Here is a 17,063-nt window from a genome sequence, read left to right as displayed (position 1 = left end):
TGGATTAGTAATTATCTAAATCAAAATAATTTGCCAAGTAAAGTGGAAGGTTTCATTTCAAATTTACTGAGTGTATTGTTAATTCTTTAAAAACAAAATACTTTTTGCATTGGTTTATCATGTCTTGTTAAAAAGGATTTGTCAAAATAGCATGAAAATTCACGTATCCTTTTCAGTATGCATTTCTGTGGCCTGGTGCTTTCCTTAAAATTTATCCCCTGTACATCTACCTGCTCAAACATTATTGGATTTTTGTCAATGTAGCATGTGAACTTTCTAAGTTTGGCAAGCTTCCAGGCACGGTAGAGGAATTAATATTTAAACTATCCTAATTTTTAAAAATATATATTGTGTGTGTTTAACTATGGAGAATACATGACAGCCCAAAGTGACGGGTAGAATAAAGGTTTTATTGGTGTATATTAGAGATAGTTGCATTAGTAGCAAAGCCATGAATGATTACCCAAATCACCCTAATAAAACATTTTATATCACATCACCCATATTCTGTATTCATTATACCATATAATTTACAGGAAAAAAGTTTTAAAAATCTTTCAGAAACCTGTTTTTATTGATCTTGTTTGTATCCCTTTGCCTATAAAGCTACGGTCCTTGGTACAATCAGTTCAAAGGTGTAGGGCTCAAGGAGAGAATGATTTATGTTTTGAAAAATTATCTTTTGAAAAATCTGAAATAAATACAAAAGATCTGATATTTCACAACCTACTAAGCTGAAATTAAAGACCTTTAAAGTTTTAAAAAGTGGGTTCCGAGATTCTTTTCAATGGTCAAATGTACCCATTTCTAGCCTTCATAGTTTGCAAGGTATTGGATTTTAACATTGGGCTACTGAGAGGTTTGAGTGTTGCCTGCCCGTTTCCTATAATATTAGATGAAATGGCATAGCTATGTGAAAAGAAGGAACTTATCTGCTGGAATGTTGAAAAGAGAAATCAATTATTTGAAGCTGCCTGAAGGTTTGGCATGTAAGAAACAATTCTGGTAGAGATGAGAGTATTAGTGAGTAGTGGACTGGTAAGATGATCAAAGGTGCATGGTAAAATCAAATGATCACATAGCTCTACAATTTATCACATGGATTTCACTATCACACATGTAATATTAATGTATATGCAATCTAATCTGTCATCTCTATTGGTTACCTACAAGGTATGAGACATTTTTGCTGGAAAGCTGAAGGATAGCTCTGATAAAGCTACAATATGACTTGAATACCGTTCAAGTGGGGGAAGCCTGTCATTTAAAATTAATCAATCCACTTTGGCAAAAGTTAGGATACAGGAGCCATTTTCCTGGGATGGAAGTCAGCCTTTCTCTCCCTCTGCCCCCAATGAAATATATTGTTTGAAAATGTGAGCAGGGGTTAATTTTTAAAACAAATGACAGCCAAAAATAAACTGAATGATGTTTTACATATTATTTTCTTTCTCAAGTGTGAAACAATCAATGTTTCGGTCATACACTGTTGAGTGATTGTATTTTTCTTTTTGTTTTTTGCAGGTTGTCTTAGTCTTTGCTCTTAGTATTGGTGCTCTTGTAATATACTTCATAGATTCGTCAAAGTGAGTATTCTAATACATTTCCGTTCCCCTCTTTTGCTAAAGCAAGTATGTGCTTTAAATTGCTCCATTCATCTACTTAAATTCAACATTTTTTATACTCCTCTCCTGAATGCAAAGAACTTTATAATAGTGCATAGTCTTCCAGGCTAGTTTTAGGGATGAGGGAAAGATCTTTTGTAAACTATACTGGTCTTGGTTACATTTGATGCTAGAGAAGGAAAGGATAGAAAATAACATTTCTCTTAGTTTAGAGTATGCATACTTCAGGAAAAAAAAATTCTTCCAGTTAATTGAGACTTTAATTATCCTTCAAGGACAAAAGTAGAATAGAGGATGTAGGGAAGGGAGTTGGACTTGAGAAGTCATAGGCTTACAGGACAAATAATGTGTGTATTTAATGAGAATTCCAGGAATTCCTTTGAAAACTCATCAAAAGACTCTATGTAGTACATACCATAATTATATCTAGCATTGTTACCTATTCAGATTACCAAATTCTGAGTCTGATGGATTTGTCCCAGGCCATGCAAACTGAATTTGTAGGATGTGAGTAACGTTTCAAAATTTTTTGGGGGATGAACAAAATGTGGTCAAGTAGTGATGTTTCAACTGGGAGAGGTCAAGGTTTCATCATGACCCTGCATCATCATGACATATCAATGTAAACATAACAGTCATGATGTCTTGACACAGGTTAATGTAACCTAACTTTATATCCTTCCCTTTGATACATGTCAGCAGTTCTTTGTGTAGCAAGGACAACATATGTGTGGGGCTGGTGCAAGATTACCTAGATCAATGGCCTTGCATGAGCCACAACCCTGGTAAGAAGGCAATTGCAAGGGAGTTAATAGAATGTTATTCAGTGGAACATCCATTAGGGAGCGTATTCCACTAGGGCATCAGTGGTATTTTAAGGCACTAAAACTATGTCAACAGTTTACCACCTATCTTTGGGCTTGTTTTTCCTGCAACAGTTAGCACACTTGAGTTACTCCACTTGAATTAGCTTAGCAAAAGTGAGAGCAACCACACTGCAGAATAACGCTTCAGCTACACAGAGTGATTTGATGAGCAGCACAGGGTGATTGGATTATTAGTTGTTGTTGTTGTTTGTTGGATTATTAGTTGTTGTAATTCAAGATGCAGCATCCTTAGTGCATTATTAACTGGAACATCAGCAACCCTTGAGCTTGAGACATCATTCGCCCTCCACATCCCCGTTCCTCACAGGCCAGCTAACTCATGTTTAAACTATCACTTGACTTGAATGAGGGATTTTTGTGTGTAGACAGGAGTTGGGTGAAGGATAACACTCAAGTTATACCTGAAGCTAACAGTGCGGTGAAGGCAAGCCCTTGAACGTTTGACAATTCAACTAGAGTTTTTATGAGCTTCTCAACCTCGCTAAATTCTCCTTATTGTGTCACCCTGTAAGCTGTGGCTGGTCTGAAAGTAAAAGTGAAGTATCCTTGTATATACAAACTTTACTGAAAAGCCCTGGCAATACTTATATGCACCATACAATGCTTCATTGAAATGGTCAAATTAAACAAGAATGACATGGGTAGATGAAACTGTTACTCCTGTTTTTTAATTTCAGCCCAATTAAATTCTGACTGCAATGGCTGTGCCCCTCCCTGGAGCCCCTCGTCTGTTGTGAAGAAGTACAATACTATAGTATTTCTTGAGTCTTGTCTGCTGAGTTAATTCTAGGCAATGGGAATGAGAAACTCTGACTTAATGGGGAGATTTGTAGGCATGTTTATTTAGGCTACCTAATCTGTGTAGTATTAGTTTTATTGCCATTTCTCACCTACTGAGGGTAGCAGAGCAGTTGAGCTGCAGGTTGTCTCATCAATTAACTCAGCTAATATTAAACTCAGAATTGCAGTTTTCAGCTAACTCAAACCAACAGGCTTTCTATTACTGCATTATTTAAAGGGGGTTTCTTCTATCTCTTCCTGAGGAAAGTAACCCCTACTAGCTTAATTCAGATCTAGGAACTCCACAGTCAGCATCCTGCAGTGAAAAGGTCTGAATTAACTTGTTGCATTAAGAAGTTGATATGGTGTCCATTACAGCAATGTGGCACCACAGGGCGTGAAATATCAGTCTATTAAGACACCTAAATGCAGATCTCAGTACTGTGTGTAGTGAAAGTAATTCAGAGTTTACATTGTGAAAACTCTACTTCTGTTCAAATAGTGAAAAGCACCAGTAACACACTAGAAATGTGCATTTGAACCAATGGTTGATATAAAAACTCTAGGGGGACTGTAAAGGCTGATATACGTGTAAAAAAGGCAACCCAAATGGGGATACTCTGTTAACTTGCACAAGGCTAATCTTCATTTTGTGTTTGTTACACTTCTGCTCCTGTGAATAATGATCAGACGAGTCAATCAGCAGCTAAATGAGGTTGCAAACTTTTAATAAAATATGGTGTTAAACTCATTGTGCCTTTCCATTGCCATTGCCTTGAACCATTTGCCCCAGCCAAAAACTCTTATTCAGATTTGTTAGCACATTTCATCTGCTTCACACTGACTTTGCACTGGTAGAAATGGTACAGGGCAGCAGAAAATCAGATACATCTCCTGGTTTTCCAAATGACTCAGAAACTGCTGCACTTTTTTTTTAACTAACTCTAAACATCTGTAGGCCTGTTACAGAAACTCAAGGTCATATTGGAGTAAATGCTATAACCAAATGTTACAAAAGGCTGGCTAAATTTGACCATTGATATCGTAACATGAGGGAAAGTAAACCTCATGCTTCAGGGTGTCAACTGTGGGAGGGTATGATGCTTCCCAAGGGTACCCCAGGCTGTGAGGCATCTCACTATCACTTGTCCTTAGTGTGAGAAAGCCTTGTCTTTGTCTGCTATGGGTGAGCTGCCCGCCTCCACCAGCCCCTGGCAACACAAGCACTCCCCTTCGAGGCCACGTAGGCCCTGCTGTCACTCTGAAGATTAGCAATTGGCATGCTCCAACCCTGGATCCTCACTTCTTCTACAATCAGCAATGTATAAGTACGTGGACTGTCATGCCTTGAGTGAGTCACTTCACCTGTTTGTGTTGCATTTTTTCCCATCTGCAGTACAGGCATGACTGTTTCCAAAGAGTGTCCAGCCCCTAGTCTGCTGACTAGCACAGTACTCTCAGATTTTCTGCATCTGAAAAAAAACTACACCCCAGCTTACCAGTTCCTCCTCCGATCACTGCTCCACACAGCACTTAGATAAGTTTATGGTGAAATTGAGCATGTTTATTGAACATAGCACAAATATTTAAATCATAGCAAGTAAATGCATTGAAAACAATGGTTATGTACAAAATTAAATCATCACATGCATTCTAGACCCTAGGCTTAATTAACAAGATACTCTCATGTTTTGTCGAGTATTGCTCATCCACATTCTTGCAGTGCTTTACAGCTAGAGTCCTGTGTGGACACAACATTTGGATCCACATCCATCCATGATCCGCAAACATGCTCCGTGGATATAAAGTGGCTATCCATAGATTTGCAGGACTCTGTTTACAGCCAGGCTGGCTGTAACCCTCTTTTCATGAGACATGTATGCTGTCATAGGTGAAACATCCAGTATGTTGCTTTGCACTCCAAGATATCCCAGAACTATCCTTTGTCTTCATTAGTAAACAAGACATCCCTTGCTGTTTGTTTATTACTGTGAATTTCTTCTCTTATAGATTTTACAATTTCTCAGTATGCGAACAGACACACCTAGCTCTCTGTCTGGCCACTTTTGAATTGTATGCTTCGCTATGCATGCCTGTTTACCTACTCCCTGAAAGGAACGTTTCTTAGGTATGTCACCTCCCGGTGGCCTTCCTTAACTCCAAGACCTTAAGAATGTAATTTTCAATATAGATATATAATTCCTTAAATATTATCCATATATTTTGCAATGGGTATGACAACCAGTGGACTACTGGCTCTCGGAAGAGACTTCATATATCACCCTTCTGTGAACTGTTATGCAGATATCCAACCCAGGGGATCCCTGTAAAACCTTATGTATCCCTGTTCCCTCTTCCAGTTGGCACCAAGGGGTCCTGGCCTACACCAGGTGATACTGAATGGTTTAAAACAATACACATTGGCTGGGTGTTTTATAGGATGGTGGAAATGTCTACTATCAGACTCATTTTGATTTATTTAATTTTAAGAGCACCTGTTGCCCTAGCAGCAAAGTGCTTTTTAAAAGATTTAAATACATCTCTCATAAGACTCCAGACAGTAAGCACCATTAAAGAACCACTGCTACAAAAATATTTGTTATAAAACCAATAAAAACACAAATCAACTAAGAGAATAGTAAACCAAGCATATCTTTCCTGCATCATGTCCTGGAGCTGTGATTGACGCAGGTTCTGGTAAATTTTGAGGAGCAGGAAATTCTAGAGGAAAGAACCTTCACCTCAGGAAGTAATTTCTGGATTTTGTCAGCAAGTGTCTCCTAACTCACCTTGAAGTGATGGATGGTCAGAAAAGGGACTTTCAAAATGCCACCTTCTCACTCAGCTGACCTGCTTCTGGGCATATTAAGAAACCAAATATGATTCTGTTCTGACAAAAAATAAGCTTTTTTTCTATATTTTTTATATTTGTTAGAACTTCATATCCCACATTGCACTGGGAGAGTGAGCTTGATTATATTCTGACTCCAGCATTACCGATCAGTTATAGCCCCTTAAACTTCAGTCAGGGGGAGACAAAGGGATGGAGTAATATTGTAAGAGCCTCAAGGAGTTCTTGAGATCTCCTGTCCAGCCTACTAGGACTATGACTTGCTTCTGCTCTTTGGTCAGGAGAAGTACTGGATCCAACAGGCTGCAAGTCATTTTGGTGAAAAGCAGTCACACCCTAGATGCACGATCCCTGTGCTTTCCTTTGCTAACAAATACCACAAGTTCTACAGGTTGAGTCAAGGGTCAGTGAGCTTTCATCCAGACCACTGTTTCTGTCAGACACAGGATGAGAAACAAGACTATGGAATCTGGCTTCTCTCAGCTGGAGGTGAAGAACTAACTATTATCAGTATGTCAATGACATGGTGGCCTAGAAAAGTTTCTTTGTCTCTATTAGTTAGTGGTTTCACAAACACTGTGAACTGATGTGTTAATGACAGAATGTTGTGATACAGGAGGGCCAGGGAGCAGTGGTAGAGTGCAAGAGGGGAAATATATAAGGCCAAGGCTAATTAAGGCGTGGTTCTCTGTAGACTAGGGAGGGTGGCTACAGATTAATTGGGGTACCTACAGTCAATTAAGGCCCTGTCAGGAAACTAATAAAACCCTATGCTTCAGGCAGTCAGGGGAAAGGAGGAAGGAGAGAGGATTGGAGCTTGGAGGTGTGCTATGAGAGTTGAAAGATCAGAGAACTGAAGTAAGGGAGACCCTGCCCCAGCAGGGGAGGGAGATGCCCTCCCTCAGCGTCTAAGGACTGAAGATACCCCACCCAAGGGGGAAGAGGGTAAGAACCTGCAGGGGTTGAGAGGGGCTGGGGTTCAGAGTGAGGAGCAAACCCAGACCCCTCCCCCGCTTCCCTCCTCTACCACCTTTCTGGGCCACTAGTAGTGACCTTGGCGGCCCAAGAGCAGGGGCAAAGGGTGCCATCTTAGGCCCCCTGCCAAGAAAAGCACAGGACCCACCATACTAGCATCAGTCATTTTGTCACACACTACATGTGAGGTGAGGTCTTAAGAACCAAGAGCAGTTGCCCAGTATGACCCTCTTGGACCTTTTTGAGGGGAAGAAGGGAGGGCCAGTCCAATCAGTCTTGCCAGATTTTTTGTCCTGGTCAGTTAAAAGTACTCATAGCTCTAAGAAAACTGGCATGAACACTTTAGCCATTGCCCACTCTGTCACAATCATGCTTTTTGGAAAACGTGCGATTGGGAAAGGAGATTTTCTGCAGAGTGAGTGATGCTACTGTCTAGAAGGGAGGCAACTGTAACTGCACCATGCAATTGTGATCTGTCGAGTGTTTGTGCCCAGAGCTGAGTCATTGATTCCCTTTCCTGAGCGGATAGCAGCTGCTCCATTCACTCTATATAAAAAAGGCTCTGTACAAAAAGAATCACAAGGCACTTCATTCTTGCTTGAAGTGGCTGGAACATTATTCTGTACTCTACTCAATGCTTCCTCTTCCCACCTGCTTATTGTCCCACAAAACCAGAGTGTGTGTAGGACCATATTCTTCTTTGCAATAAATGTGTGTAACTCCTATTGATGCCAGTGATGCATGCTTTTAACTAAGGGCAGAATTTGGTCCATACACTGAGAAAACAGTAAATAGGAAAATGGCTTGACTGGGATCCTTACTAATCAAATTTAGTCTCATCCGAAAGCTCTCATGTCAGATGATCATGGTTCCACACACCCCTCTCCCCCAGTTTGCTGAATTGCATAGGTAAGACTCTGTTAATCTGGACATCAGAACTTTTAAACACTCTAAACTCAATTTAAATGTGTAAATCCTTTATCTTTGAAGTAACGTGTTCCTAAAGGAGGTGCTAAAAATGTAACCAGCACAGTTATTTTAATCTTCTGGTATAATCCTAAAAATGCAAAATTTTTACTTAGAAAAATTAGCTGAGTTTCACGTCCTTTTGACGTTGTATTTTTAAATTGTGTAAAACCAGAGCTTTAAATTGCAAAGGAAAAGGGGTCAAATACAATCTGCTTTAGTATAAAATAACTTAATGTGTTCTAATGCTGGTTCTTTTCCCATTCATTTCCCTTTAAAATTGTTTATGCTTAGTTCTTCAAGGTAAGATATTTAATGAAATAATTGTTTACTGTTAGGTGAACGTAGGTTCTGTTCCTGTGTCCCTTAGCTGGTTCTGTAGAGTCTGCTGAACAGACTCTAATAGAATAGAGAGCACTCATGCCAAACATTTGGCAGTTTTTGTGTTTAGTCCATGCTTTTTGTATGTAGTTCCCCCTCCCTGCTAGCCTGTATTTGTCTTTCAAATAGTACTAGTATGTTGTTAGTTAAGTCGTCTTCTCAACATTTTTGTATGCAACATAGCATATTCTGTGTTTTGTTGGTCCCAAAATTAATGGTGAGTTTCTTATTTAATTTCTTATTTTCCCTTTCCACCTTCACCTACCCAACCCTTACTATTTACAGTGAGTGCACTACCAACAGTGTACAGTAGATGTTACAGTAGATGTATGAAACACTACCCAGTATAACAAACAAGCTTCCACAAAGGTGGAAATAGCATCTTAGAGCCAGAGTCAGCCAGAGTTGCAAACAACAAAAGTACTTGCTGAAGACTCTGTAGTCCTCCATGGATTTTGTAACTTGTGGGCTCCTGTCAAGGCTGAATCCCCACTCTGTCACTCTGAGTGCAGGAAGTAGGGGCCTGCAAATTAATACTTGCCACTCCAGGCTTGTATTAAACTCCCAAGGTTACAGCTTCTCTCTGACCTTGGCTTGGTAAACTCTGCCACCACCCAAATGCAAAAACAAAAAGCAAAAACCCACACCCTTTAAACCCAGAAGGAATTCCTGAAAGTTAAGTGGAATTCCTCCCTGTGGGGTACCCTCAAGCCCTTTCACGCTCCCTCCAGGGAAGAGCTGAGAAGGAAAACAAAGGAAATTAGCTGTGGCTATCAGCTAATCAATCTACATGCACAAACCTTTTAGGACACCAAAAATCCAGACCTGTTCTTAAAACAGGTAAATTTTATTAAAAACAAAAAGGAAAAAATACATCTGGAACGTAGGCTTTTTGCTAGATCTTAAAAGGAACCATTACAAAAATTAAGCCCCCAAAACAGCTTTCTTGGGGGTTCAGCTTAAAGGTTACAAGCAACAAAAGCATCTGGGGTTAGCACAGAGGTGATCCACAAGCCAAAATAAGAAATAAACCTGATCATGTCTAGCTAAACATTCTGATCTACTTAAACATTTGAAGTTCAGATAAGTAGTTCTAGGCATGATCTGATGATATGTGATCATACCTGGCTTAAGCTTTACACAGCATTTCTGCTGCCTTCTGATCCACTTTTCCTTGGAGAGCAATAGATAAAGGTATGCAGAGTGTCTTACTGACCTAGATCAACCCTTGTCCCAAGGAGCTTACATTCTAAAGGCCTGTTCCTGCAGCCATTTTCTCATGAGAGCAACCTCTTTAATGGAGTCCCTTTGCTACAAGATCAAGTCCCCAATTAGACTTTCAAAGTATGATCAATGACAGGACAGAAATAGGAGAGAGGATGCAACAGACGAGTCATTTAATTTGCTTTGTATGTTCTGCCACACATTGCGGTGGTTTATTTTGATGCTGTTTTTTAAATTGAAAGACAATATTGCAAGTCTTGCTAAATGGCTATATTTTCACATTATCATGCACTTCCTTAATTAGAATCATATATAAAAGTGTCATTTGGCAATGAGGGCAAAACAGCTGGATCTAAGAATAGCAGTGACATCATGAATGGTGAAATTTATATACATGTACATATAAGGAGGGCCGGCCCACAACACTTTGGCATCTGAAAAGTGTAGCTCAAATGATGCCCCCATACCCCCTCGCTTGGGCCAAAACTTTGAAAGGTCTCAATTCTGCCTTCTTCCTGTTCTACTCCTCTCATGGTACTGCTCTGCTACCTACCCCAAAAAAGGAGATCTAACAACTTAAAATGCCTTGTTCAAAAATTTTAAGTAACACTTAACTTTCAAACGCTTGAACAGCAAATGTGACTTTTCTTGTCTGCATAGTTAACACTGGCATTTTTATCTGTTTGAATAATCAAAGTGGTGCTTTTCATGCCTTCTTGGTTGCAAAGATTTGAACTGCTTCCTGCAGGTCCACAGTCTGGGCCAGCTCATGCTCTATTGAGATGGTTGCAAGGCCAACCAGCCTCTCCTGTGTCATTGTGGAGCATAGATGTGTTTTTATTAATTTCAGCTTGGAGAAGCTGCGTTCTCCACTGGCAACTGTTACAGGAAGTGTTAGAAGTACACGCAGAGCAACAAAAGCATTTGGAAAGAGGGTGGTCATCTTATTTTCATATTCCAGAACAGCCTTTGGAGTTGATCCTGCTGAAATGTATCTTGAAAGGACTTTCAGGTCATCACCTAAATCACTCGCATCAATATCGCACATGTCGTCATGTGTCAACACTGTCTGTAGTGCCCTGCATTGCTGGTGTAGGTCTTCTTCAGGAATAGTGATGAGTTTAGGAATATCATACAACATTCCAAATATACTGCTGTGTTCCTTGAGCTGCATGAAGCGTTCTTCAACTGACTGTATTGCACAGTCTAGCACCTGGTTAAAGAATTCAACTTTGAATTGTTGTTTGGGGTTTCTTATGGGATTATCCCGTGCCTCGTAATCAAAATGTCGTGTTCTTTGGTGACTCTTGTATTCTTGAATGGGTGGGAAAATAGCTTCAGTGTGACATTCCTCTGCCAACTTCTGTGAATTCCTCAGAACATTTTTGAAATCCCTCATCTGACCGTAAAGACTGTAGGTATGACTTTGCTTTCTCCAGTTGTTCCATTGCTCCAGATATATCCAGGTCAACACCTTGGAGTCTCTTGCTTACAACATTTATTTCAAACAGTATGTCATGCCACAACACAAAGCCACACAGAAATTTGAAGTTATGCAGGTTTCTGGTGATTCCATTTCCCCCTGCCACTGTTCTCCCATGAACAGCTCCTGTCATATCATTATCCTCCATAATGGCAACTATGGCATCTTCTATCTTCTCAATTTGGTGTTTGATAGGCTTTATCGCCTCCACTTGACTTTCCCATCAGTTGTGGCACTCAGTGGTTTCAGTGTCAGAGAGGATGTTCCCAGATGTTGCTTCAAAATTTGCCATCGATGAGTTCATGCAGAGAAAATTACAAAGATGCTTTGAATTACATTAAAAAATTCAGAGTAGCAGCCGTGTTAGTCTGTATTTGCAAAAAGAATGCATTCATCGGATGCATTCGATGAAGTGAGCTGTAGCTCACGAAAGCTTATGCTCAAATAAATTTGTTAGTCTCTAAGGTGCCACAAGTACTCCTTTTCTTTTTATTAAAAAATTCAGCAGCCTCACTAGAAGCTGATGCTGCATCACTGACCACCAAATTCAATGAATGAGAACTGCATGGGACAAAAGAAGTTCGAGGGTTTAACTCTCAGATCCTTGTCTGCACTCCTCTGTTCTTTCCTCTCATGTTGGCACCATGATCATAGCCCTGACCTCTCATGTCAGCTATCGAATTCCCGTGTTGTCCAGCTTTTTAAGAAGCATATTTGTCATACCAGCTCCTGTAGTATCATCAAGGTCAATAAATTCTAGAAAATGTTCTGACAGTCACCATTGCAGGGATATTTCACTGGGTTCTGTTGTTACAAAATGCATCATTAAAGTCATTTGTTCCGTATGGCTGATGTCAGGTGTGCAGTCCAGAATAACAGAGTAATATCTTGCTGACTTCAGATCTGCCACAATCTTCTGTTTGATTTTTGTTGCCAGTGACTGTATGATCTCATTTTGAATTGTTTTTCCAAGGTAGTGGTGTGTGTACATTTCTTGGGTGGTGACTCTTCTTAGATGCTCCTGGAGTATAGCATCAAACTCGGCCATCAGCTCCACAATTTTAAGGTAGCTTCCATTGTTCGGCACGTACAGCTGATCTGAAGTGCCATGCAGTGCTAGGTTTTGGGTAGCAAGCATTCTCACAATGGCCATGAGCCTTTTCAGAACATTTTGCCAGTAAAGAGACTCTGGTGCAATCTTCTCTTGATGCTGATCATCTATGGTGGCCTTTAACCCTAGTCTCATCTCAAGCTCTTTTCACCTATGGAATGCTCTCTGGTGATTTGCTGCCTCTTCATGGCATGTCAGATTTCTAGCCAGATTTTTCCAGTCCTTTGTTCCTGTAGAACCCAATGTGGCTGGAACATTAGACTGGAAGAGTTTGCAACAAAAACAGTATGCAGCATTCTGGGTTTTTGAGTACATAAGCCAGGGCCTCTCCACCTTATCACCATTGGGGATTTCACGCGAGTAATGTGTTGGATGGAAACTTCTATTTTCATTGTCTTTGGGAAACATGAAGTTTTTCACTTACTGTGGCCCATGCAGTACAAGTTTTAGCCATTGTAAATACCACCTTTGTTGGTGCTGATCACCTGCAACTGCTACTAAAGTCAATGGGAGTTGAGGTGCTGGTGCTCAGCACCTGTCAGGGTTTGATGCTGTATTGATTATGAATGCACGTTTTGAATCATATGAGAATTCAATTTAAAACACTTTTTGTAACTTGCTGGGTTCATTATTCTTGGAGTTCTGTATTTTCTGGGACATGGTTACTGCAGATAATGGTAAAGAATCACAAAAGTTGCATTCTTCTTACACAGATCAAGGAATTTGATTAGAAAAAATAAACCAGCATTAATCCTAAAGCTACTTTCTTATCCTGTGCTTCACTGCAGAGCTGCCTAGAAACTTCCCCAGCCACCTCTTGTCCGGCTTCTCTGTAACACATTTAAGTGAAAACTGTACACATCTATCTAGCTGTTGCTGGGATAAGTTCAGTCTGAGGAACACACTAGTTCTTCATCTTTGGAATTCACTGTCTTGAGGTCCATTAGAGCCTGAGTCTGGTGGCTTCATGACAGTTGTTTGGCTTTTTGTTTATTTAAAGTAAAGCAAAACTTTGTTCCTTGTTTAGTAGTAATAAGAACTGGAAACCAAGCTTCCATGGGTACTAAGAGCTTTTTTAGAATGTACTTTGTGAAAGAGCAAGTGAGAGCGAAGGACTGAAAGGGAGCTGCCATGCTAGAGACTTGAAGCCTGGAGCAGGCCTGCTAAATGAGCCAACCAGAGGCACCTGACACAAGGAGGGAACCATTAGAAGCTGATTGCTTATAAAAGGGCCGGGGGGGGAGAAGGGGACTAACCTTGAGAAGCTGCAAAGGAGTAGGCTTTGGGAGGGCAGCAGCAAGCTAATAAGAGAGGTTCTGTGAAGGAACCCTTTTTGCTCATCCAGTCTGAGGTAAGAGCCATATCCTCAGACAGATTTTTGGGACTCTGAATGATTGGGGTATTTTCCTGTTTAAGAGTAGCAGCTGTGTTAGTCTGTATTCGCAAAAAGAAAAGGAGTACTTGTGGCACCTTAGAGACCAACAAATTTATTTGAGCACAAGCTTTCGTGAGCTACAGTTCGCTTCATCGGATCCGATGAAGTGAGCTGTAGCTCATGAAAGCTTATGCTCAAATAAATTTGTTTATCTCTAAGGTGCCACAAGTACTCCTTTTCTTTTTCCTGTTTAAGTTTGTTGTAGGGACCCCCCTCCCATGAACGAGTCCAAATATCGATGAGACAAACTTATATTAAAGTTTCTTGGACTCTTATTAAAGAAAACTGCCTCACCAGATCCTCCGTGAGGGGGAGTAGTGAAACTAAAAAAAGAAACAGGTCACCCCTCCTTTGCTCTCGTACACACTGCAATGTGCAATTTTAAACACCAAAGAAGAATCTGGCTTCTTGTTGAATTCTGAGGATTCACATGGTTATTTGTTGTTAGGCACTAAATTAGAATCCAATGAGACTAGCCAAGAGATTCCACTCAAGGAATATCCTGTGTGACTGTCCCAGAAGAGAAGTATCATTAATGAGGCCAGCTCATTCTTTTGGAATAATTCATTAGCAAATGCTTTTAATCTGTGTCATTGCAGGCAATGTCCATGGACTCATTTATTCCCCTGGCTACTGTGGATGTAAAGAGATCTTTTGCATCTCATGTGACTTGCTGTAGTAACTGCTACATATTAAGACAGTTGTTATGCCAGAGAATTTACAGTCTAAATAGACAAGATACACAAAGGGCAGGAGAGAGGACTTTTATCCCCATTTTAGAGATGGAAAATGAGCCGTGGATTTTAACTGAATTGCCCAGGAATTAAGTGGCAGCACCAAGAAATGAAACCAGATTTTCTGACTCTGAGTATAGTGTTTGTAACCACAAGAACTTTCTGCCTTTATACATCACCTTTCTTCACAGCCCAAAACCTGTTGGTGAACCTTGCCCAATTTACAGCTTTGATAAACAGAAAAACAAAATAAAACACCACACTATATGAAAGTTTGATCCTAAATCAGGTGAAACTTGGCAGTTTCATCTGAATTTTGCTTTGAGTTTTTGTTTTTTTTTCAAATCCAAAACTCAAACCCAATATCGGACAATGTGAATACCCATGAAAGTATTATAAAATTATGCACTGAAACACTATAGCTTTACAGTAGTTGCAATGCAGTGTTATGAACACAGGAGCATTGAATACCCTAATATTTTTTATTATTTTTATATTTTTATTATTAGCAAGCTTCACACAATTCTACTTTGGATTCATTTTGTTATTTTTTTAGGAAGATGAATATTCTGGTGCATTTTATATAATGGTTTTGGGCTAATTCTTCCATTCTGTGCGGCAGTTTCTTTTCCACTCTGGTGCCCATCCTTGTATCTACCTGTCACCATTTTGTCTGCCCATAGCCATCTACTATGTCTGGATTCCCTTCTGTGGATGGGATGATATTTACCTGTAGGCAGATAGCCCACACAAATACTATACCAATTAAATCCTATTTTGAGGATTTAAGTGGGATTTAAGTGGTGCATAGGCATTGTGCTTCCCAGTCACCCCTATGAAGAGTACCTTTATCTGTAATAAAATTATTCTTTGCCTGATTGCACTTTTGGACCTACACCAAGTGCGCTCTGGCCCTTTTTTTTTTTTTCCGTTTTGAGACCTGGATGAATATTGTGCTATATTTTTTCATAGTTGCAAGATTAGATATAGCAAGGATGTATTAAAATGCTGACATCTGGCCCTCTAATGTGTTTCAACAAATTATGTTATAGTTGCTCAAAATAGCTGTGACAGTGGCTGTCATTAAAACTTTTGTAAGATTTTCCTTGCTAAGTAGATACAAACATCTTGGTATTCCCTATGCTGAGATTGTAATTATATAGGAAATATCTCAGTAATATTAATTGCAAAGATAAGAACAGCCATAGTGGGTCAGACCAAAGGTCCATCTAGCCCAGTATCCTGTCTTCTGACAGTGGGCAATGCCAGGTGCCCCAGAGGGAATGAACAGAACAGATAATCAAGTGATCTATTCCCTGTCGCCCCTTCCCAGCTTCTGACAAAGAGAGGCTAGGGACACCATCCCTATCCATCCTGGCTAATAGCCATTGATGGACCTATCCTCGATGAATATATCTAGTTCTTTTTTGATATATTATATACTGAACATGTGCATCAAAGAAATGTTTGCACCACGCTCCATGCTTGAAGGAGACTCCATCTCCTTCATATTCCTCCTTAATTCACATCCTACTCCTAGAAGTACAATGCTGATAGTCTTCCCTCTGAAACTGCCCCAACTTTCGCACTTGTACTTGAATCCAGTTACATTGTGTCTGTCGATATGAGACACTTCCCTCCCAGTTCCAAGGTAGTTACAATCCCTTCACATGTTTGTAGAACACTATTTATACCTATCACACTACAAAAATTAATAATAATTTATTTATATGAAAACCATTCCATGCAAATGGTACAGGCTGAATCACTCCACCCATCCTGTCCAGATTCGCCACAGTCCCCTGAATTCAGTCTCCTTGTATTATTACCTTTGTCAATTCTAGTAGTTCGGTTAGTGCTGCAATGCCTTTTGTCTGTGACACTCTTGCCACAAATAATTGCACCTTTGAGCTGATGAATGTTGTCCATTGCTGAGCAAATTCAGTTGGATTGCTCACCATAAAGTTAGTTCCTAGCATAAGCCTACAATCTCACTAACCGTACAGTAGTTCATTTGAGATACAGTAAGTGTAATTTGTCATATTCAGTGTTTCGAAACTTTTAGGTTGTATGTAAATGAATCCTTGCTGATTCAGCACTTTCAAATTACTTAAAACTTTACATTCATTTTACGTTGATCCCCATAAACGTGACACACTGTTCCCACCCCAATCCTTGGACAATGACTAAGTGTATAACTTTAAAGGACTGAATCATCTTTTATATTGATTCTGCACCAAATAAGGATTTTGCAATCCTTTATCAGGCCAGATGAAGCCAATTTGATTTTCCCTGTATTTGTATTAGTTACTGCAGTGCACCCGCTTGCTTGTTTAGACAAGAAGTAATGTTCTGAAAAAGGTGCCTGGTCACTCCATAGCTATAATTGTTAATTTTCTGCAGTGCGGCAAGTTTTGAACACACTGTCCATAACCAAGGCTCAGTGGTAACTACTACTGTTATAATTCAGGTCCACTGTTCATGCCAGAAGAGTACATGGTGCAATATGCAGCCTTTGCAGGTAATTAAATGCCAAAGAGAAGCAGAGCCATTTGTTAAGCATAAAAGATGTTAATTGTGAGTGAACTTCAATATCATGAAATTGTTTCTA

General features: G+C 39.8%; 1 protein-coding gene across 39 annotated transcripts in view; it reads left to right on the top strand.

Annotated features, from left to right (window-relative positions):
* The window catches only part of KCNMA1 (potassium calcium-activated channel subfamily M alpha 1), an 873,358-nt gene that overhangs the window by 443,239 nt on the left and 413,056 nt on the right, over positions 1-17,063 (top strand). For 38 of the 39 annotated variants that reach the window (XM_075130775.1, XM_075130771.1, XM_075130770.1 and 35 more), the window contains exon 3: positions 1,525-1,586. The exons of the other annotated variant lie outside the window; for it this stretch is intronic. In XM_075130775.1, coding sequence (XP_074986876.1) covers positions 1,525-1,586 — 62 coding nt within the window. The remainder of the gene's footprint in view (positions 1-1,524; positions 1,587-17,063) is intronic. 39 annotated transcript variants of the gene reach the window in all.

The sequence above is a fragment of the Caretta caretta genome, chromosome 7 (assembly GCF_965140235.1).
Source record: "Caretta caretta isolate rCarCar2 chromosome 7, rCarCar1.hap1, whole genome shotgun sequence".
Taxonomy (NCBI): domain Eukaryota; kingdom Metazoa; phylum Chordata; order Testudines; family Cheloniidae; genus Caretta; species Caretta caretta.
Note: the sequence above shows the minus strand (reverse complement) of the source record. Positions and strands in the feature narration are given on the sequence as shown.